Source organism: Fringilla coelebs (genome assembly GCF_963513975.1).
Source record: "Fringilla coelebs genome assembly, chromosome: 33".
In the NCBI taxonomy this organism is placed as follows: Eukaryota; Metazoa; Chordata; class Aves; order Passeriformes; family Fringillidae; genus Fringilla; species Fringilla coelebs.
Window position 1 is genome coordinate 1,073,334 of NC_140059.1, and position 22,008 is coordinate 1,095,341.

The 22,008-nt window shown below is 63.0% G+C and overlaps 1 protein-coding gene across 2 annotated transcripts in view; it reads left to right on the plus strand.

Moving 5' to 3' along the window:
- The window catches only part of KDM5C (lysine demethylase 5C), a 41,752-nt gene extending 20,852 nt beyond the window's left edge, over nt 1-20,900 (plus strand). The window contains exons 14-27 of one of the 2 annotated variants that reach the window (XM_084224143.1): nt 3,804-3,998; nt 5,140-5,321; nt 6,640-6,764; nt 6,868-7,015; nt 7,775-7,871; nt 9,935-10,293; nt 11,641-11,779; nt 13,767-13,946; nt 14,026-14,160; nt 15,419-15,943; nt 16,840-16,897; nt 18,088-18,287; nt 19,081-19,269; nt 20,415-20,900. In XM_084224143.1, the coding sequence (XP_084080269.1) occupies nt 3,804-3,998; nt 5,140-5,321; nt 6,640-6,764; nt 6,868-7,015; nt 7,775-7,871; nt 9,935-10,293; nt 11,641-11,779; nt 13,767-13,946; nt 14,026-14,160; nt 15,419-15,943; nt 16,840-16,897; nt 18,088-18,287; nt 19,081-19,269; nt 20,415-20,423 (2,541 nt within the window). In that variant the 3' untranslated portion in view covers nt 20,424-20,900. The remainder of the gene's footprint in view (nt 1-3,803; nt 3,999-5,139; nt 5,322-6,639; nt 6,765-6,867; nt 7,016-7,774; nt 7,872-9,934; nt 10,294-11,640; nt 11,780-13,766; nt 13,947-14,025; nt 14,161-15,418; nt 15,944-16,839; nt 16,898-18,087; nt 18,288-19,080; nt 19,270-20,414) is intronic. The other variant, XM_084224142.1, reaches the window with a different exon arrangement.
- Nucleotides 20,901-22,008: the final 1,108 nt, after the last annotated feature.

Sequence of the window (22,008 nt, forward strand, 5' to 3'; positions counted from 1 at the left end):
GGGGACCCCCCAGATTTTGGGGATCCCCCTGACCCCCCCTTTTCCCCTCAGCTCCCCGCAGGCAGGCAGTGCATCGAGCACTCCCCAGGCACTACATTGAGTTCAGGGGTATCTCGGCTTTGGGGGTTCAGCACTGGGTGTACCCAGCCGAGCTCAGGGCTGTGTTTAGGGGACCCCCCAGATTTTGGGGATCCCCCTGACCCCCTCTTTTCCCCTCAGCTCCCCGCAGGCAGGCAGTGCATCGAACACTACCCAGTTCAGGGCTATGGGGTGGCTGAGCACTGGGTGTACCCAGACAGGTTCAGGGCTGTGTTTAGGGGTCCCCCCAGATTTTGGGGACCCCCTGAGCCCCCCTTTTCCCCTCAGCTCCCTGCAGGCAGACAATGCCCAGTTCAGGGCTATGGGGTGGTTGAGCATTGGGGGTTCCCAGGTTTGGGGGCTCAGTCCAGCCGGGTTCAGGGCTGTGTTTAGGGGTCCCCCCAGATTTTGGGGATCCCCCTGAGACCCCCAATCCCCCTCAGCTCCCCGCAGGCAGGCAGTGCATTGAGCCCTGCTCAGTTCAGGGGTATCTCAGGTTTGGGGGTGCCCAGCTGGGTTCAGGGCATGGGGGGATTCTCAGGTTTGGGGGCTCAGTCCAGCCGAGCTCAGGGCTGTGTTTAGGGGTCCCCCCAGATTTTGGGGACCCCCCTGACTCCCCCTTTTCCCCTCAGCTCCCTGCAGGCAGGCAGTGCATCGAGCACTACCCAGTTCAGGGCTATGGGGTGGCTGAGCACTGGGGGTACCCAGCCGAGCTCAGGGCTGTGTTTAGGGGTCCCCCCAGATTTTGGGGATCCCCCTGACCCCCCCTTTTCCCCTCAGCTCCCCGCAGGCAGGCAGTGCATCGAGCACTACCCAGTTCAGGGACACACAGAGCTATCTCAGCTTTGGGGGCTGAGCACTGGGTGTACCCAGCTGAGTTCAGGGCTATGTTTAGGGGTCCCCCCAGATTTTGGGGATCCCCCTGAGCCCCCCTTTTCCCCTCAGCTCCCCCACAGGCAGGCAGTGCCCGGTTCAGGGGTATGGGGTGGTTGAGCACTGGGGGTACCCAGCCGTGCTCAGGGCTGTGTTTAGGGGTCCCCCCAGATTTTGGGGACCCCCCTGACCCCCCCATTTTCCCCTCAGCTCCCCGCAGGCAGGCAGTGCATCCAGCACTACCCTGTTCAGGGACACACAGAGCTATCTCAGCTTTGGGGGCTGAACCCTCAGTGTACCCAGCTGTGCTCAGGGCTGTGTTTAGGGGTCCCCCCAGATTTTGGGGATCCCCCTGACCCCCCCTTTTTCCCTCAGCTCCCCGCAGGCAGGCAGTGCATCCAGCACTACATTGAGTTCAGGGGTATCTCAGCTTTGCGTGTTCAGCACTGGGGGTCCCTAGCTGAGTTCAGGGCTGTGTTTAGGGGTCCCCCCAGATTTTGGGGATCCCCCTGACTCCCCCTTTTCCCCTCAGCTCCCCGCAGGCAGGCAGTGCATCGAGCACTACCCAATTGAGGAGTGTCTCAGGTTTGGGGGTGCCCAGCTCAGGTCAGGGGCACACAGCAGGGTTCCCAGGTTTGGGGGGCTCAGGGCTGTGTTTAGGGGACCCCCCAGATTTTGGGGATCCCCCTGACCCCCCCTTTTCCCCTCAGCTCCCCGCAGGCAGGCAGTGCATCGAGCACTACCCAGGCACTACATTGAGTTCAGGGGTACCTTGGCTTTGGGGGTTCAGCACTGGGGGTTCCCAGGTTTGGGGGCTCAGTCCAGCCGGGTTCAGGGCTGTGTTTAGGGATCCCCCCAGATTTTGGGGATCCCCCTGACCCCCCCTTTTCCCCTCATCTCCCTGCAGGCAGGCAGTGCATCGAGCACTGCCCAGTTCAGGGCTATGGGGTGGCTGAGCACTGGGGGGTACCCAGCCGTGTTCAGGGCTGTGTTTAGGGGTCCCCCCAGATTTTGGGGATCCCCCTGACCCCCCCTTTTCCCCTCAGCTCCCTGTAGGCAGGCAGTGCATCGAGCCCTACCCTGTTCAGGGACACACAGAGCTATCTCAGCTTTGGGGGCTGAGCACTGGGGGTACCCAGCTGTGCTCAGGGCTGTGTTTAGGGGTCCCCCCAAATTTTGGGGACCCCCCTGACTCCCCCTTTTCCCCTCAGCTCCCCATAGGCAGGCAGTGCCCAGTTCAGGGCTATGGGGTGGCTGAGCACTGGGGGTGCCCAGCTGGGTTCAGGTGCACAGGAGGGTTCCCAGGTTTGGGGGCTCAGTCTAGCCGGGTTCAGGGCTGTGTTTAGGGGTCCCCCCAGATTTTGGGGATCCCCCTGACCCCCCCTTTTCCCCTCAGCTCCCCACAGGCAGGCAGTGCATCGAGCCCTGCTCAGTTCAGGGGTTCTCAGGTTTGGGGGTGCCCAGCTGGGTTCAGGGGCATGGGGAGATTCCCAGGTTTGGGGGCTCAGTCCAGCCGTGCTCAGGGCTGTGTTTAGGGGTCCCCCCAGATTTTGGGGACCCCCCCTTTTCCCCTCAGCTCCCTGCAGGCAGGCAGTGCATCCAGCACTACATTGAGTTCAGGGACACACAGAGCTATCTCAGCTTTGGGGGCTGAGCACTGGGGGTACCCAGCCGGGTTCAGGGCTGTGTTTAGGGGTCCCCCCAGATTTTGGGGACCCCCCTGACTCCCCCTTTTCCCCTCAGCTCCCTGCAGGCAGGCAGTGCATCGAGCACTACCCAGTTCAGGGCTATGGGGTGGCTGAGCACTGGGTGTACCCAGCCGGGTTCAGGGCTGTGTTTAGGGGTCCCCCCAGATTTTGGGGATCCCCCTGACCCCCCAATTCCCCTCAGCTCCCCGCAGGCAGGCAGTGCCCAGTTCAGGGCTATGGGGTGGTTGAGCACTGGGGATTCCCAGGTTTGGGGGCTCAGTCCAGCCGGGTTCAGGGCTGTGTTTAGGGGTCCCCCCAGATTTTGGGGATCCCCCTGACTCCCCCTTTTCCCCTCAGCTCCCCGCAGGCAGGCAGTGCATCGAGCACTACCCAGGCACTACATTGAGTTCAGGGGTACCTTGGCTTTGCGTGTTCAGCACTGGGGGTTCCCAGGTTTGGGGGCTCAGTCCAGCCGTGTTCAGGGCTGTGTTTAGGGGTCCCCCCAGATTTTGGGGACCCCCCTGACCCCACCTTTTCCCCTCAGCTCCCCGCAGGCAGGCAGTGCATCCAGCACTACATTGAGTTCAGGGTCACACAGAGCTATCTCAGCTTTGGGGGTTCAGCACTGGGGGTACCCAGCCGAGCTCAGGGCTGTGTTTAGGGGTCCCCCCAGATTTTGGGGACCCCCTCTGACTCCCCCTTTTCCCCTCAGCTCCCCGCAGGCAGGCAGTGCATTGAGCACTACCCAGTTCAGGGCTATGGGGTGGCTGAGCACTGGGGGTACCCAGCTGTGCTCAGGCCTGTGTTTAGGGGTCCCCCCAGATTTTGGGGTCCCCCCTGACCCCCCCTTTTCCCCTCAGCTCCCCGCAGGCAGGCACTACCCAGTTCAGGGCTATGGGGTGGCTGAGCACTGGGGGTACCCAGCTGTGCTCAGGGCTGTGTTTAGGGGTCCCCCCAGATTTTGGGGATCCCCCTGAGCCCCCCCTTTTCCCCTCAGCTCCCCGCAGGCAGGCAGTGCATCGAGCACTACCCAGGCACTACATTGAGTTCAGGGGTACCTTGGCTTTGCGGGTTCAGCACTGGGGGTCCCTAGCTGAGTTCAGGGCTGTGTTTAGGGGTCCCCCCAGATTTTGGGGATCCCCCTGACCCCCCAATCCCCCTCAGCTCCCCGCAGGCAGGCAGTGCATCGAGCACTACCGCCGCCTGCGCCGTTACTGCGTCTTCTCGCACGAGGAGCTGATCTGCAAGATGGCGGCGAGCCCCGAGAAGCTGGACCTGAACCTGGCGGCCGCCGTGCACAAGGAGATGTTTGTGCTGGTGCAGGAGGAGCGCAAACTGCGCAAGGCCCTGCTGGAGAAGGTGGGGGCACCCCGAAAAATGGGGGGTGCGGGGTGGGGGGGGTGGGGAGGGGGCTGGGGAGGTGGAGGGGGGGGCGGTTGTGGGGTGATGGAGGGGTTGGGGGGAGCCAGGAGGTTTGGGGAGGGGGGGAGGGTTGTGGGTGTGACACCCTCTGGGGGTTATGGGGGGATTGGGGTACCCCAAAAACTCTGGGGAGGGGGTGAGGGTCATGTTTGTGCCACCCTCGGGGGGTTTTGGGGGCATTGGGGGTGTTACGGGCACCCCAAAAGCTCTGGGCAAGGGGTGAGGGTCATGTTTGTGTCACCCTCAGGGGGTACTGGGGGTGTTAGGGGCACCCCAAAAGCTCTGGGAGGGGGGTGAGGGTCGTGTTTGTGTCACCCTCGGGGGGTGATGGAGGACATGAGGGTACTGAGGGCACTCCAAAAGCTCTGGGGAGGGGGTGGAGGTTGATTTGTCACCCTCAGGGTGTTGTGGAGGAATTAGAGGTGCTGAGAACACCCCAAAATCTCCCCAGGAATGATCTGATATCCATTTTTCTGCCCCCTTGTGTCATCCCAGAGACAGAGCAGGAAGGGCTGGAGCTGCAGGAGGGATTTTTATCTCTCTTAGGGTATCATGAAGGGGTTCATGATGCTGAGAACACCCCAAAATCTCCCCAGGAAGGATCTGATGTTGATTTTTCTGCCCCCTTGTGTCATCCCAGAGACAGAGCAGGAAGGGCTGGAGCTGCAGGAGGGATTTTTATCTCTCTTAGGGGATCATGAAGGGGATCAAGATGCTGAGAACACCCCAAAATCTCCCCGGGGGGGGTCTGATATCCATTTTTCTGCCCCCCCAGGGCATCACGGAGGCAGAGCCGGAAGAGTTGCAGCAGCAGGAGGGATTTTTATCTCTCTTAGGGGATCATGAAGGGGTTCAGGATGCTGAAAACACCCCAAAATCTCCTCAGGCAGGATCTGATATCCATTTTTTTTGCCCCCTCAGGGCATCACGGAGGCAGAGCAGGAAGGGCTGGAGCTGCTGGGGAAAATTTAACAGAATTTGTATCCCTCTGAGGGTGTCACGAAGGGGTTCAGGATGCTGAGAACACCCCAAAATCTCCCCAGGAATGATCTGACATCCATTTTTTCTGCCCCCCCAGGGTATCACGGAGGCAGAACGCGAGGCCTTCGAGCTGCTGCCCGACGACGAGCGGCAGTGTGACAAGTGCAAGACCACGTGTTTCCTGTCTGCCCTGGCCTGCTACGACTGCCCCCAGGGCCTCGTCTGCCTCTACCACATGGACGACCTCTGCAAGTGCCCCCGCAGCAAGCAGTACCTCAGGTGGGGGGGCTGGGGGGGTTTGGGGGGTGGGAGAGGGGGTTGGGGGGGTGGGAGAGGGGGTTGGGGGGGTTTGAGTGGGGTTTGAATGGGGTTTGTGGGGGTGGGAGAGGGGATGGGGGGATTTTAATGAGCTTTGGGGGGGTTTGAATGGGGTTTGGGGGGGGTTGAAGGGGATTTGGGGGGGTTTGAATGAGGTTTCAGGGGTTTTGAATGAGGTTTGGGAGTTGGGAGAGGGGATTGGGGGGTTTGAATGGGGTTTAGGGAGGTTAAATGGGGTTTGGGCGGGTGGGAGAAGGGATTGGGGGGGTTTGAATGGGGTTTGGGGAGGGTTAAATGGGGTTTGGGGGGTTTGAGTGGGGTTTGGGGGGGTTTGAATGGGGTTTGGGGGGCTTTGAATGGGGTTTGGGGGGTTTGAGTGGGGTTTGGGGGGGTTTGAATGAGGTTGGGGGGGGTTGAATGGGATTTGGGGGCATTTGAATGGGGTTTGGGGGGTTTGAATGGAATTTGGGGGGGTTTGAATGGGATTTGGGGGGGGTTGAATGAGGTTTGGGGGGTTTGAGTGGGGTTTGGGGGGGTTTGAATGAGGTTTGGGGGGGTTTGAATGAGGTTTGGGGTGGTGGAAGAGGGGTTTGTGGGGGTCTGTAAGATTTGGGGGGGCTGGGGACCTTTGATGTGGCCCTGGGGACACACATGGGATTGAGCTGTGGCTCCTGGCTGTGACTTGGGGGTGCTGAAGATCTCGGGGTGTCCCTGGGGTGGGATGGGGGGACACCCCATGAGCTCCATCTGGGGGTCCCGTTTGTACCTTTTGGGGTCTCCCAGTGACCCCCAGTGCCCCCCAGGTACCGCCACACCCTGGATGAGCTGCCAGCCAGGGGAATTTGGGGATGGTTTTTGGGGGGCTGGGGACCTGGCTGGGGATGGTTTGTGGGGGTCTGTAAGATTTGGGGGGGCTGGGGACCTTGGATGTGACCCTGGGGACACACATGGGGTTAAGCTAGGGATCCTTGTGTGACTTGGGGGTGCTGAAGATCTCGGGGTGTCCCTGTGGTGGGGTGGGGGGACACAGCCATGACCTGGTGGCTCCTCTGCAGATTTGGGGTGGGATTTGGGGGGGCTGGGGACCTTTGATGTGACCTTGGGGACACACATGGGATTGAGCTGTGGCTCCTGGCTGTGACTTGGGGGTGCTGATGATCTTGGGGTGTCTCTGGAGTGGGGAGACACCCAATGAGCTCAGTCTGGGGGTCCCGTTTGTACCTTTTGGGGTCTCCCAGTGACCCCCAGTGCCCTCCCAGTGACCCCCAGTGCCCCCCAGGTACCGCTACACCCTGGACGAGCTGCCGGCCATGCTGCACAAGCTCAAGGTGCGCGCCGAGTCCTTCGACACCTGGGCCAACAAGGTGCGCATCGCCCTGGAGGTGGAGGACGGCCGCAAGCGCAGTGAGTGGGGATCCCTGGGGTGGGTTTTTTTTTTTGGGGGGGCTCTCAAGGGAAGTTTGGGGGTTCAGAGCTCAGCCCTGACCCCCCGGCTGTGCCCGGCCAGCGCTGGAGGAGCTGCGGGCGCTGGAGTCGGAGGCGCGGGAGCGCAAGTTCCCCGAGAACGAGCTGCTGCACCGCCTCAAGGGCTGCCTGGGCCAGGCCGAGCGCTGCGTCTCCGAGGCCCTGGGGCTCATCAGCTCCCAGGAGACCGGGTGAGTGTCCCCAGCTGTCCCCAGCTGTCCCCACGGTGTCCCCAGAGTGTCCCCAGCGGGGCGGTGTCACTGTCACGGGTCACTCTCGCTGTGCGTCCAGCCTGAGTCTCAGCGGGCTCGGTTTGCTGGCCCTGTTGTGGTTGTGTGTGTCCTTGTGCTGTCCCCTGTGTCCTTGTGCTGTCACCTGTGTCCTTGTGCTGTCACCTGTGTCCCTGTGCTGTCACCTGTGTCCCTTGTCCTGTCCCTTGTGTCCCTGTGCTGTCCCCTGTGTCCCTGTGCTGTCACCTGTGTCCCTGTGCTGTTATCTGTGTCCTTGTGCTGTCACCTGTGGGTCCTGGACACTGCTGTGTCCCTGTCCTGTCCCTATGGAGACTGGACACCTTCATTTCCCCGTCCCATCCCTGTCCCTCCAGTGTCCCCAGAATGTCCCTGTCCCCACGGTGTCCCCAGAGTGTCCCTGTCCCCACAGTGTCCCCAGAGTGTCCCTGTCCCTACAGGGTCCCCGCAGTGTCCCCAGAGTGTCCCTGTCCCTGCAGTGTCCCCACAGTGTCCCCCCAGTGTCCCTGTCCCTGCAGTGTCCCCAGAGTGTCCCTGTCCCCACGGTGTCCCCAGAGTGTCGCTGTCCCCGCAGGGTCCCCGCAGTGTCCCCATAGTGTCCCTGCAGTGTCCCCTCAGTGTCCCCAGAGTGTCCCTGTCCCCACGGTGTCCCCAGAGTGTCCCTGTCCCCACGGTGTCCCCAGAGTGTCGCTGTCCCCGCAGGGTCCCCGCGCCGGCGCTGACGCTGGAGGAGCTGCGGGCGTTCCTGGAGCAGATGAACCAACTGCCCTGCGTGATGCACCAGATCGGGGACGTGCAGGTGGGACGGGGGACACGGGGTCACACAGGGTGACACGGGGTCACATGGGGTCACAGAGTGTCACACGGGGTCACACATGTCACACGGGGTCACAAAGTGTCACGCAGGGTGACACGGGGTGACAGGGTGTCACACGGGGTCACACAGGGTCACACAGGGTGACACGGGGTCACATGGGGTCACACGGGGTCACAAAGTGTCACGCAGGGTCACACGGGGTCACACAGGGTCACACGGGGTCACAGTGTCACACGGAGTCACAGAGGGTCACACAGGGTGACAGGGGGTCACACGGGGTGACAGGGGGTCACACGGGGTCACAGAGTGTCACACACTGTCCCAAAGGTGTCACACACTGTCCCAGGGGTGTCCCAGGGGTGTCACTCAGTGTCCCAGGAGTGTCCCTGTGTGTCCTCTTGCTGTCCCACACTGTCCCTTGTCTGTCCCTGACCCTGTGTCCCCCCAGGCTCTCCTGGACCGCGTGGAAGCCTTCCAGGCGGGGGCATGGGTTGCTCTCCCTGTGTTCCACACTGTCCCACACTGTCCCCTGTCTGTCCCTGACCCCCTGTCCCGCACTGTCCCCTGTCTGTCCCTGACCCTGTGTCCCACACTGTCCCGTGTCTGTCCCGTGTCCCCAGGCTCTCCTGGACCGGGTGGAAGCCTTCCAGGCAGAGGCCTGGGCTGCCCTCCCCCTGTCCCACACTGTCCCACACTGTCCCCTGTCTGTCCCTGACCCCCTGTCCCACACTGTCCCCTGTCTGTCCCTGACCCCGTGTCCCAGTGCTGTCCCTCTTTCCCACGCTGTCCCATGCCCCTCCCTGACCCTGTGTCCCAGTGCTGTCCCTCTGTCCCACACTGTCCCCTGTCTGTCCCGTGTCCCCAGGCTCTCCTGGACCGCGTGGAAGCCTTCCAGGCCGAGGCCCGGGCTGCCCTCCCCGTGTCCCACACTGTCCCCTGTCTGTCCCTCTGTCCCACACTGTCCCCTGTCTGTCCCTCTGTCCCACACTGTCCCCTGTCTGTCCCTGACCCCTGTCCCACACTGTCCCCTGTCTGTCCCGTGTCCCCAGGCTCTCCTGGACCGTGTGGAAGCCTTCCAGGCGGAGGCTCGGGCTGCCCTCCCTCTGTCCCACACTGTCCTGCACTGTCCCCTGTCTGTCCCTGACCCCGTGTCCCAGTGCTGTCCCTCTGTGTCCCTGTGATGTCCCAACTGTCCCGTGTCTGTCCCGTGTCCCCAGGCTCTCCTGGACCGCGTGGAAGCCTTCCAGGCGGAGGCGCGGGCTGCCCTCCCCCTGTCCCACACTGTCCCCTGTCTGTCCCTGCCCCGTGTCCCAGTGCTGTCCCTCTGTGTCCCTGTGATGTCCCAACTGTCCCCTGTCTGTCCCTGACCCCTGTCTGTCCCTGACCCCCTGTCCCACACTGTCCCCTGTCTGTCCCTGTCCCACACTGTTTCACACTGTCCCCTGTCTGTCCCTGCCCCGTGTCCCAGTGCTGTCCTTCTGTGTCCCTGTGATGTCCCAACTGTCCCCTGTCTGTCCCTGACCCCTGTCTGTCCCTGACCCCCTGTCCCACACTGTCCCCTGTCTGTCCCTGTCCCACACTGTTTCACACTGTCCCCTGTCTGTCCCTGCCCCGTGTCCCAGTGCTGTCCTTCTGTGTCCCTGTGATGTCCCAACTGTCCCCTGTCTGTCCCTGACCCCTGTCTGTCCCTGACCCCCTGTCCCACACTGTCCCCTGTCTGTCCCTGTCCCACACTGTCCCACACTGTCCCCTGTCTGTCCCTTACTCCGTGTCCCACACTGTCCCCTGTCTGTCCCTGACCCCGTGTCCCAGTGCTGTCCCTCTGTGTCCCTGTGATGTCCCACACTGTCCCCTGTCTGTCCCTGACCCTGTGTCCCACACTGTCCCCTGTCTGTCCCGTGTCCCCAGGCTCTCCTGGACCGCGTGGAAGCCTTCCAGGCGGAGGTGCGGGCTGCCCTCCCTCTGTCCCACACTGTCCTGCACTGTCCCCTGTCTGTCCCTGACCCTGTGTCCCACACTGTCCCCTGTCTGTCCCGTGTCCCCAGGCTCTCCTGGACCGCGTGGAAGCCTTCCAGGCGGAGGCTCGGGCTGCCCTGGCCGTTCCCCCGCCGGGCCCGGCGGCTCTGCAGGAGCTGCTGGAGCGCGGGGCCCGCCTGGGCGTGGAGGTGCCCGAGGGCCGGCGGCTGGAGCGGCAGCTGGCCCAGGCGGCCTGGCTGGAGGAGGTGACGGCCACGCTGAGGTCCCCCCGCGCCCGCGTCCCCCTGCCCGTCATGCGCGGCCTCATCCAGGCCGGCCGCACCGTGGCCCCCAGCCCCGCCGTGGACGTGGCCATGGCCGAGCTGCAGGAGCTGCTGACCATCGCCCAGCGCTGGGAGGAGAAGGCCCAGATGTGCCTCGAGGCCAGGTCAGGGGGAGAGACCCCTCCCCAGGGGGAGAGACCCCTCCTCAGGGGGAGAGACCCCTCCTCAGGGGGGATACAGGGGCTGGAGCTGTCCCCAGGGGGAGATAAAGGGGCTAGAGCTGTCCCCAGGGGGAGAGACTCCTCCTCAGGGGAAGAGACCCCTCCTCAGGGGGAGAGACCCTCTTCAGGGGGAGATAAAGGGGCTGGAGCCATCCCCAGGGGGAGATAAAGGGGCTGGAGCCGTCCCCAGGGGGAGACCCCTCCTCAGAGGGAGATAAAGGAGCTGGAGCCATCCACAGGGGGGAATACAGTGGCTGGAGCTGTCCCTGGGGGGAGATAAAGGGGCTGGAGCTGTCCCCACGGGGAGAGACCCCTCCTCGGGGGGGATACAGGGGCTGGAGCCATCCCCAGGGGGAGATAAAGGGGCTGGAGCCATCCCCAGGAGGAGAGACCCCTCCCCAGGGGGAGAGACCCCTCCTCAGGGGAAGAGACCCCTCCTCAGGGGGGGATACAGGGGCTGGAGCCATCCCCAGGGGGAGAGACCCCTCCTCAGGGGGAGATAAAGGGGCTGGAGCCGTCCCCAGGGGTAGAGACCCCTCCTCAGGGAGGGATACAGGGGCTGGAGCCATCCCCAGGGGGAGAGACCCCTCCTCAGAGGGAGATCCAGGGGCTGGAGCCATCCCCAGGGGGAGAGACCCCTCCTCAGGGGGAGAGACCCCTCCTCAGGGGGAGATCCAGGGGCTGGAGCTGTCCCCGGGGGGAGAGACCCCTCCTCAGGGAGGGATACAGGGGCTGGAGCCATCCCCAGGGGGAGATGGGGTGTCAGGGGGATCTCTGGGTAGCCAGGAGGATTTCTGGGGTGCCAGGGAGCTCTCGGGTGTCAGGGGGATCTCTGGGGGTCTCAGGGGGATCTTTGGGGTATCAGGGAGCTCTGGGGGTCTCAGGGGATCTCTGGGGTGTCGGGGAGCTCTGGGGGTCTCAGGGAGATCTTTGGGGTACCAGGGAGCTCTGGGGGGTCTCAGGGGGATCTTTGGGGTACCAGGGAGCTCTGGGGGTCTCAGGGGATCTTTGGGGTGCCGGGGAGCTCTGGGGGTCTCAGGGGATCTCTGGGTTGTCGGGGAGCTCTGGGGGTGTCAGGGGGATCTCTGGGGTACCAGGGAGCTCTGGGGGTCTTAGGAGGATCTTTGGGGTACCAGGGAGCTCTGGGGGTCTCAGGGGGATCTTTGGGGTGCCGGGATGCTCTGGGGGTCTCAGGGGATCTCTGGAGTGTCGGGGAGCTCTGGGGGTCTCAGGGGGATCTCTGGGGTGTCGGGGAGCTCTGGAGGTCTCTGGCTCTGACCCCCCCCGCAGGCAGAAGCACCCCCCGGCCACGCTGGCTGCCATCATCAAGGAGGCCGAGAACATTCCGGCACTGCTGCCCAACATCCAGGCCCTGAAGGAGGCCCTGGGCAAGGCCCGCGCCTGGATCGCCGACGTCGAGGAGATCCAGGTGGGCTCTGCACCCCCAGGAGCACCCCTGGGACCCCTGGGACCCCTCACTGCACTGCCCCGAGTGCCTGGGCTGTCCCCTTGGTGTCCTTGTCCTGGGACAGGGGACTGGGGACACCTCCCTGTCCGTGTCCCTGTGGATTCTGGGCATTGCACATCCCTGTGTCCCCATCCTGTCCCCATGGACACTTTGTGTCCCTGTCCCCATGGATTCTGGGCATTGCACATCCCTGTGTCCCCATCCTGTCCCCATGGACACCTCCCTGTCCCCATGGATTCTGGACATGGCACATCCCTGTGTCCCCATCCCGTCCTCATGGACACCTCCCTGTCCCTGTCCCTGTGGATTCTGGACATAGCACATCCCTGTGTCCCCATCCTGTCCTCAAGGACACCTCCCTGTCCCCATGGACACCTCCCTGTCCCCATGGATTCTGGGCATTGCACATCCCTGTGTCCTCATCCTGTCCCCATGGACACTTTGTGTCCCTGTCCCCATGGATTCTGGGCATTGCACATCCCTGTGTCCCCATCCTGTCCTCAAGGACACCTCCCTGTCCCCATGGATTCTGGGCATTGCACGTCCCTGTGTCCCCATCCCGTCCCCATGGACACCTTCCTGTCCCCATGGATTCTGGACATGGCACATCCCTGTGGACATCCCTGTGTCCCCATCCTGTCCCCATCCTGTCCCCATGGACATCTCCCTGTCCCCATGGACACCTCCCTGTCCCTGTGGATTCTGGGCATTGCACATCCCTGTGTCCTCATCCTGTCCCCATGGACACTTTGTGTCCCTGTCTCCATGGATTCTGGACATTGCACATCCCTGTGTCCCTGTCCTGTCCCCATGGACACCTCCCTGTCCCCATGGATCTTGGACATGGCACATCCCTGTCCTGTCCCTATGGACAATGGACATCCCTGTGTCCCCGTCCTGTCCCCATGGACACCTCCCTGTCCCCATGGATTCTGAACATGGCACATCCCTGTGTCCCCATCCTGTCCCCATGGACACTACCCATGCCTGGATCACCTGGAGGGGCTGGTGGCTGTGTCCCCATGTGTCCCCACGTGTCCCCCCAGAACGGTGACCACTACCCATGCCTGGATGACCTGGAGGGGCTGGTGGCTGTGTCCCCCCATGTCCCCACATGTCCACACGTGTCCCCCTGTCCCCATGTCCTCCCAGAACGGTGACCACTACCCATGCCTGGATGATCTGGAGGGGCTGGTGGCCATGTCCCCACATGTCCCCACGTGTCCCCATGTCCCTGTGTCCCCCCAGAACGGTGACCACTACCCGTGCCTGGATGACCTGGCGGCTGTGTCCCCATGTCCCCATGTGTCCCCATGTCCCCGTGTCCCCCCAGAACGGTGACCACTACCCGTGCCTGGGTCACCTAGATGACCTGGTGGCTGAGTCCCCATGTGTCCCCCCAGAACGGTGACCACTGCCTGTGCCTGGATGACCTGGTGGCTGTGTCCCCATGTCCCCACATGTCCCTATGTGTCCCCCCAGAACGGTGACCACTACCCGTACCTGGATGACCTGGCGGCTGTGTCCCCATGTCCCCACATGTCCCCATGTGTCCCCTGTCCCCCCAGAACGGTGACCACTACCCATGCCTGGATGACCTGGAGGGGCTGGTGGCTGTATCCCCACATGTCCCCACGTGTCCTCACATGTCCCCATGTCCCCCCAGAACGGTGACCACTACCCGTGCCTGGACGACCTGGAGGGGCTGGTGGCTGTATCCCCACATGTCCCCACATGTCCCCATGTGTCCCATGTCCCCCCAGAACGGTGACCACTACCCGTGCCTGGACGACCTGGATCACCTGGTGGCCATGTCCCCATGTGTCCCCACATGTCCCCATGTCCCCGTGTCCCCCCAGAACGGTGACCACTACCCGTACCTGGATGACCTGGCGGCTGTGTCCCCATGCCCCCACATGTCCCCACATGTCCCCATGTGTCCCCCCAGAACGGTGACCACTACCCGTGCCTGGATGACCTGGAGGGGCTGGTGGCCGTGGGCCGGGACCTGCCCGTGCGGCTGGAGGAGCTGCGGCAGCTGGAGGTGCAGGTGGGCACCGCGCACTCCTGGCGGGACAAAGCCTCCCGCACCTTCCTCAAGAAGAACTCCTGCTACACCCTGCTCGAGGTGGGTCTGGGGGGGCTCTGGGGGGTGTCAGGGGTGGGTCCTGGCAGGGGGCTGACCCCCTCCTCACGGTGCCCCCCAGGTGCTGTGTCCCTGTGCTGACGCCGGCTCGGACAGCAGCAAGAGGCTCAAGTGGCGGCAGGAGCCGGGGCTGTACCGGCTGGACGCCGAGAGTTTGGGGCTGTCAGCGCAGGATCTGCGGGACCCCGGGGCTGTGGTGAGCAAGGGGGGGTGTGGGGGGCACCCCGGGACCCCCAGCACTGGCACTGCTCCTGTGCCACCCCGGGATTGGGGTGTTTGGGGCGGGGGGTGCCGCATCTGAACTCGATTGTTATCGCTCACGTTCCTTATTCTCCCTAAATTGGGGGGTTTGGGGTGGGGAGCACCCACATTGCCCCAGTCCTGTCACCTCTCCACCCCCCTGCTCTCCCCCACCCCCAGATCTTGGTGTTCAAGGGTTTGGGGATGGGGGACACCCACATTCCCCCAATCCTGTCACCTCTCCACCTCTCACCTCCCCAAATCATGGCATTCAAGGGTTTGGGGTGGAGATCACCTGTCTTTTGGGGAGATTTGGGGGTGATCCTCTGTCACTCCCCAACCCTGTCACCCCCTAACCCTGGCATCTCTCACCCCCTGCTCTCCCCCACCCCAGATTTTGGCATTTAAGGGTTTGGGGTGGGGGTCACACCCTGTCACCCCCCAGTCCCCTCTCACCCCTGCTCTCCCCCAGATTGGGGCATTCAAGGAGGGCGAGCAGAAGGAGAAGGAGGGCACTCAGGGGTGGGGATCACACCCTGTCACCCCCCCAGTCCCTGTCACCCCCCCCTGTCCCTGTCACCCCCCTGTCCCCTCTCACCCCTGCTCTCCCCACCCCCAGATCGTGGCGTTCAAGGAGGGCGAGCAGAAGGAGGGAGGAGAAGGAGGGCACTAAGGGCTTTGGGGTGGGGGTCACACCCTGTCACCCCCCAGTCCCTGTCACTCCCTGTCCCTGTCACCCCCCTGTCCCTGTCACCCCCCTGTCCCTGTCACCCCCCTGTCCCCTCTCACCCCTGCTCTCCCCACCCCCAGATCGTGGCGTTCAAGGAGGGCAGGCAGAAGGAGAAGGAGGGCACTCAGGGGTGGTGGTCACACTTTGTCACCCCCCAGTCCCTGTCACCCTCCCTGTCCCCCCTCTCACCCCCTGCTCTCCCCACCCCCAGATCGTGGCGTTCAAGGAGGGCGAGCAGAAGGAGAAGGAGGGCACTCAGGGGTCTGGGGTGGGGATCACACCCTGTCACCCCCCAGTCCCTGTCACCCCCCTGTCCCCCCTCTCACCCCCTGCTCTCCCCACCCCCAGATCGTGGCGTTCAAGGAGGGCGAGCAGAAGGAGAAGGAGGGCACTCAGGGGTCTGGGGTGGGGGTCACACCCTGTCACCCCCCAGTCCCTGTCACCCCCCTGTCCCCCCTCTCACCCCTGCTCTCCCCACCCCCAGATCGTGGCGTTCAAGGAGGGCGAGCAGAAGGAGAAGGAGGGCATGCTGCGCCTCCGCCACGCCAACGCCCAGAAAGCCGCGCCTCCCCTGCCGGGCCCGGGTCCGCCCTCCTGCGTGTGCGGGCAGCCCTCGGGGCCGGGCATGCTGCAGTGCCAGCTCTGCCGGGACTGGTTCCACGGCTCCTGCGTGGCCTGGCCCCGTCTGGGCTCCCAAAAACCGTCACCAGCCTGGTGGGAGTGGGACGCCAAATTCCTGTGCCCGCTGTGCCAGCGCTCGCGGCGGCCGCGCCTCGAGACCATCCTGGCGCTGCTGGTGGCCCTGCAGAAGCTGCCGGTGCGGCTGCCCGAGGGCGAGGCCCTGCAGTGCCTCACCGAGCGGGCCATCACCTGGCAGGATCGTGCCCGCCAGCTCCTGGCGTCCCCCGAGGTGGCCGGGCCACTGGAGCGCCTGGCGGCGCTGCGGCACCGGCTGCACGGGGACGGCGACGGCGCCCTGCGCGAGGCCAGCCGCAACGAGCAGACCAAGGTGGGCACTGGGGGGGTTTGGGGGGGTTTTGGGAGGGTTTGGGGAGATTTAGGGTGATTTTGGGGAGATTTAGGGGGGTTTTGGGGAGATTTGGGGGGGTTTGGTGTGATTTGGGGGGAATTTTGGGTGTTAGGATCCTGCGCGAGGCCAGCCGCAACGAGCAGACCAAGGTGGGGTTTGGGGGAGATTTGGGGGAGATTTAGGGAGATTTGGGGGGGTTTTGGGGAGATATGGGAGGGTTTGGGAAGGTTTGGGGGAGATTTGGGAGGGTTTGGGGGAGATTTAGGGGGGTTTTGGGGGGGTTTGGGGGAGATTTGGGGGGAATTTTGGGTGTTAGGACCCTGCGCGAGGCCAGCCGCAACAAGCAGACCAAGGTGGGGACTGGGGGGGTTTGGGGGAGATTTGGGAGGGTTTGGGGGGGTTTGGGAGAGGTTTGGGAGGGTTTGGGGGAGATTTGGGAGGTCTGGGGGAGATTTGGCGGGGTTTGGGGGAGATTTAGGGAGATTTGGGAGGGTTTGGGGGAGATTTAGGGAGATTTGGGAGGGTTTGGGGGAGATTTGGGAGGGTTTGGGGGAGATTTGGGAGGGTTTGGGGGAGATTTGGGAGGGTTTGGGAAGGTTTGGGGGAGATTTGGGAGGGTTTGGGGGAGATTTGGGAGGGTTTGGGGGAGATTTGGGGAGATTTGGGGGTGTTTTGGGGAGGTTTTGTGGAGATTTGGGTGAGTTTTGGGGAGATTTAGGAGACTACAACAAGCAGACCAAGGTGGAAGGGTTATGGGGGCACTGGGGAGCTGTGGGGCAGGTTTTGGGGCTCCAGGGCAGGTTTTGGGGTTATGGGGTGGTTTTGGGGCTGAGGGAGGCCGAGCCCCCCAGAACACCTTCCCTTCACCCCCCCAGGTGTCGGTGGAGAACGGGGACGCCCCCAGCCCGGAGAAGAACGGGCCCCTGCCCTCGGGTGAGTGGGGTCAGGGCTTGGGGACCCGCTGGGGTCCGGCAGATCCCCGGGGAGGGACAGAGGGATCCCTGGGAGGGACAGAGGGATCCCTGGGAGGGACAGAGGGATCCCTGGGAGGGACAGAGGGATCCCCAGGGAGGGACAGAGGGATGCCCTGGGAGGGACAGAGGGATCCCTGGGAGGGACAGAGGGATCCCGGGGAGGGACAGAGGGATCCCCGGGGAGGGACAGAGGGATGCCTGGGAGGGACAGAGGGATACCTGGGAGGGACAGAGGGATCCCCAGGGAGGGACAGAGGGATCCCCTGGGAGGGACAGAGGGATCCCCTGGGAGGGACAGAGGGTCCCCACGATGTCCCTGTGGTGTCCCCACGATGTCCCCACGGTGTCCCCGCAGAGCTGGAGGCGCTGAGCGCGGCGCTGCTGGGGCTGGCACTTCCCATGTCCCTGTGATCCCATGTCCCTGTGGTGTCCCAAAAATGTCCCCACAATGTCCCCACAATGTCCCCACGATGTCCCCGTGGTGTCCCCACGATGTCCCCACGATGTCCCTGTGGTGTCCCCACAATGTCCCCGCGGTGTCCCTGCAGAGCTGGAGGCGCTGAGTGCGGCGCTGCCGCGGCTGCAGGGCCCGGTGCTGGAGCTGGCCAAGGTGTCAGCTCACTGTGTCCCCACAATGTCCCTGTGGTGTCCCCACGATGTCCCCACAATGTCCCTGTGGTGTCCCCACGATGTCCCCGCGGTGTCCCCGCAGAGCTGGAGGCGCTGAGCGCAGCGCTGCCGCGGCTGCAGGACCCGGTGCTGGAGCTGGCCAAGGTGTCAGCTCACTGTGTCCCCACAATGTCCCCACGATGTCCACACGGTGTCCCCGCAGAGCTGGAGGCGCTGAGCGCGGCGCTGCCGCGGCTGCAGGGCCCGGTGCTGGAGCTGGCCGAGGTGTCAGCTCACTGTGTCCCTGTGGTGTCCCCACGATGTCCCCACAATGTCCTCACAATGTCCCCACGATGTCCCCGCAGTGTCCCCGCAGAGCTGGAGGCGCTGAGCACGGCACTGCCGCGGCTGCAGGGCCCGGTGCTGGAGCTGGCCGAGGTGTCAGCTCACTGTGTCCCCGTGGTGTCCCCACAATGTCCCTGTTGTGTCCCCACGATGTCCCCACAATGTCCCCATGGTGTCCCCACGATGTCCCCGCAGAGCTGGAGGCGCTGAGCGCGGCGCTGCCGCGGCTGCAGGGCCCGGTGCTGGAGCTGGCCGAGGCCACGCGGCGGCCGCTGGAGGAGCTGATGATGGAGGGGGACCTGCTGGAGGTGACGCTGGACGAGGCCCAGAGCATCTGGCGGCTGCTGCAGGCCACGCGCCCGCCCCCGCTGGCCCTGTTCCGCCTGCTGCTCGAGGTACGGGCACCCCAAAACTGCCCCAGTCCATTCTGGACACCCCAAAACTGCCCCAAAGTGTCTCCTTTGAACCCCAGAACTGCCCCAGTCCTTTCTGGGCACCCCAGAACTGCCCCAGCCCATTCTGTGCACCCCAAAACTGCCCCAAACCCCTTCTGAACACCCCAAAACTGCCCCAAAGTGTCTCCTTTGAACCCCAGAACTGCCCCAGCCCTTTCTGGGCACCCCAAAACTGCCCCAAACCCCTTCTGGGCACCCCTAAACTGCCCCAAAGTGTCTCCTTTGAACCCCAGAACCACATCAGTCCATTCTGGGCGCCCCAAAACTGCCCCAAACCCCTTCTGGACACCCCAAAACTGCCCCAGCCCTTTCTGGGCATCCCAAAACTGCCCCAAAGTGTCTCCTTTGAACCCCAGAACTGCCCCAGTCCTTTCTGGGCACCCCAAAACTGCCCCAGCCCTTTCTGGGCACCCCAGAACTGTCTCTAAATCAACTCTTAAGGCACTTACTGACCCCCTCAAATTCCCTTAGAGACCCCAAAACTGGCACCCGTCAGCTCCTCATGCTCTTCCTTACGGTGGGGGTCCCCCCAAAACTCCCCCCATCCCCTCCTTAACCCCTCCCCACCAACTCTTTAAGGTGAGGGTCCCCAAAACCTTTTAGAGACCCCCCCCAAATCCCTCCTCACACTGCTCTCCCCCAACCCTGGACACCTCAGACCCACCCTGCCCTGGCAGCCCAGCCCCTCCACTCGGGATTTTGGGGTGTCTGACGGGGGTGTCCCCCTCCCCAGCTGGAGCAGGCGGAGCGTCGGGGGGCTCGGGCCCGCGGCCGCGACCCCGAGAGGCGCCGGAAGCGCCGGGCGGAGCGGGGGCACCTCCTCCCCTCCCTGGCCAAGGAGGAGCTGGAGCCAAAGAGGAGTCGGGGAGCAGAGGGGGGGGACCCCCGGGACAGCCCCACACCCGGCCCCCAGACCCCAGGGGTGAGAGGAGGGGGGGGAATGAGGGGGTGGTGGGGTGGAGAAGGGGTTAATGGGGTGGGTGGTGGGGTATGGATGGGGTTAATGGGGTGCAGAGGGGGTTAATAGGGGGATTATGGGGTACAGAAAGGGTTAATGGGAGGGTTATGGGGTACGGAAGGGGTTAACGGGGTGGGTTATGGGGTATGGAAGGGGTTAATGGGGTGCAGAGGGGGTTAATGGGGGGTTATGGGGTATGGAAGGGGTTAATGGGATGGGTTATGGGGTATGGAAGGGGTTAGTGGAGTGCAGAAGGGGTTAATGGGGGAGGTTGTGGGGTACAGAAGGGGTTAATGGGGTTATGGGGTACAGAAGGGGTTAATAGAGGGGTTATGGGGTACAGAAGGGGTTAATGGGGTTATGGGGTACAGAAGGGGTTAATAGAGGGGTTATGGGGTACAGAAGGGGTTAACGGGGAGGGTTATGGGGTACGGAAGGGGTTAATGGGGTGAGTTATGGGGTATGGAAGGGGTTAATGGGGGGGTTATGGGGTACGGAAGGGGTTAATGGGGGGGTTATGGGGTATGGAAGGGGTTAATGGGGTGAGTTATGGGGTATGGAAGGGGTTAATGGGGGGGTTGTGGGGTACGGAAGGGGTTAATGGGGGGTTAATGGGGTATGGAAGGGGTTAATGGGGTGCAGAGGGGGTGAATGGGGTATTGAAGGGGTTAATGGGGGGATTATGGGGTACAGAAGGGGTTAATAGGGTTATGGGGTACGCTCGTTTTGGGGTAAAGCGGTTTGGGGGTACAGGGGTTTGGGGTGCGGGGGTTTTGGGATGCAGCGGTTTGGGGGTGGAGTATTGGGGTGCAGCGGTTTTGGGGCACAGGGGTTTTGGGGTACACTGGTTTTGGGGTGCAGCGGTTTTGGGGCACAGGGGTTTTGGGGTACACTGGTTTTGGGGTGCAGCGGTTTTGGGGCACAGGGGTTTTGGGGTACACTGGTTTCGGGGTGATGCGGGTTTGGGGCACAGGGGTTTTGGGGTACAGTAGTTTTGGGGTGCAGCAGTTTTGGGGCACAGGGGTTTTGGGGTACACTGGTTTCGGGGTACACTGGTTTCGGGGTACCCTGGTTTCGGGGTGCAGCGGTTTTAGTGCTGTGCCCCCCAGGACTCGTGACGCGGAGCCCCCAGCTCGGACGGACGCGGCTGACACGGTGGGGATGGACTGGGGAGGGGGGGGAGAGGCCACCCCGGGCCCCCCCCAACCCTGAGACCCCCCCAAACCTCCCCGATTTTGGGGGGTGTGGGGAGGTGGGGGAGGGGTCTCTCCCCTCCCCCCCTCCCCTCCCCTCCCCCCCCCGCGATGTAATTATTTGAGTTGTTTCTTTTGTATCGTTCAGCCCCGGGAGGGGGGGAGGGGAGGAGGGTGGGCCGCACACACAGGTTGGGGGGATCCGGGGGGTTCCCCCCAAAATGGGGAGGGGGGGGCCCCCCAACCAGCACAGCAGGGCCAGCCCCTCCCACACCACCCCTCCCGCACCGGGTTTTTTATAGGATTGGGGGGGTGGGGGCGGGGGAGGGGACGGATTTGGGGGTCCCCCTGCCCCTCCCCCCCCCGCCGACACTAACAAGTCTCGAGCTCTTTGTAGCGGGGCGGGGGCGGGGGGGCCTTATTTTATTGTATTATGATTTTTTTTATTATTATTAAACTTTGGAGGTTAAAAAAGGGCTCGGAGGTTATTGGGGGGGGATTTGGGGGGGCTTCGGGGTGGTTGAGGGGGTCGATTTGGGGAGGGGTTGGGATTTTGGGGGGGTTCAGGGTTTTGGGAGGGTTAAGGAGTTTGGGGGATTCAGAATTTTGAGGGTTTGGGATTTTGGGGGTTCGAGATTTTGGAGGATTCAGGGGTTTTGGGGGTTCAGGATTTTGGGTTTATGGGTTTTGGGGGTTCAGAATTTTGGGGTTTGGGCTTTTGGATTTTGGGGGCTCCGGGCTTTGGGGGTTCAGAATTTTGGGGTTTGGGTTTTCAGGAGTTCAGGATTTTGTGGGTTCAGGTTTTTGGGGTTTTGGGGGTTGCGGTTTGTGGGGGTTTGGGGTTTTGGGGGGTTCAGGATTTTGGGTTTTTGGGGGTTCCAGTTTTTGGGGGTTTGGGTTTTTAGAGGTTCAGGATTTGGGGTTTTTGGGGGTTCAGAATTTTGGGGTTCCGGTTTTTGGGGGTTCAGGATTTTGGGGGTTTTGGGGGTTCAGGATTTTGGAGTTCCGGTTTTGGGGGGTTCAGGATTTTGGGTTTTTGGGGGTTCAGGATTTTGGGGTTTTTGGGGGTTCCGGTTTTGGGGTTCGCCCTCCCCGAACTCCCCGCGCAGCCTCGTGGGGGCGCTCGCGGTGCCGCCTCCCCATTGGCCGCCGGCTCCACCAATGGGCGCGCGCCAGGGGCGGGGCCCGGGCGGGCGCGGGAACCTCCCCTGGGAGCCCCGGAGCGAGTCCTGGCGCTGAGGGAAGAACCCTCTCCGTGAGGTGAAAAATGCGCTTTTGTGAGGTAATATTTACCTCTCCTGAGGTAAAAACCCACTTGAATGAGAGTAAAACCTTCCCCTTTAGGTAAAAACATCCCCTTTCCGTAGGTAAGATTTCCGTGTTCTAAGATGTGACGTGTTTTATGAGATAAAATCCAATTCTGTGAGGTAAAGTTTACCTTTCTGAGGTAAAAATCCACTTTTCTGAGGTAAAATGCCACTTTCATGTAGAGAACAGTGTTTTTTCATGA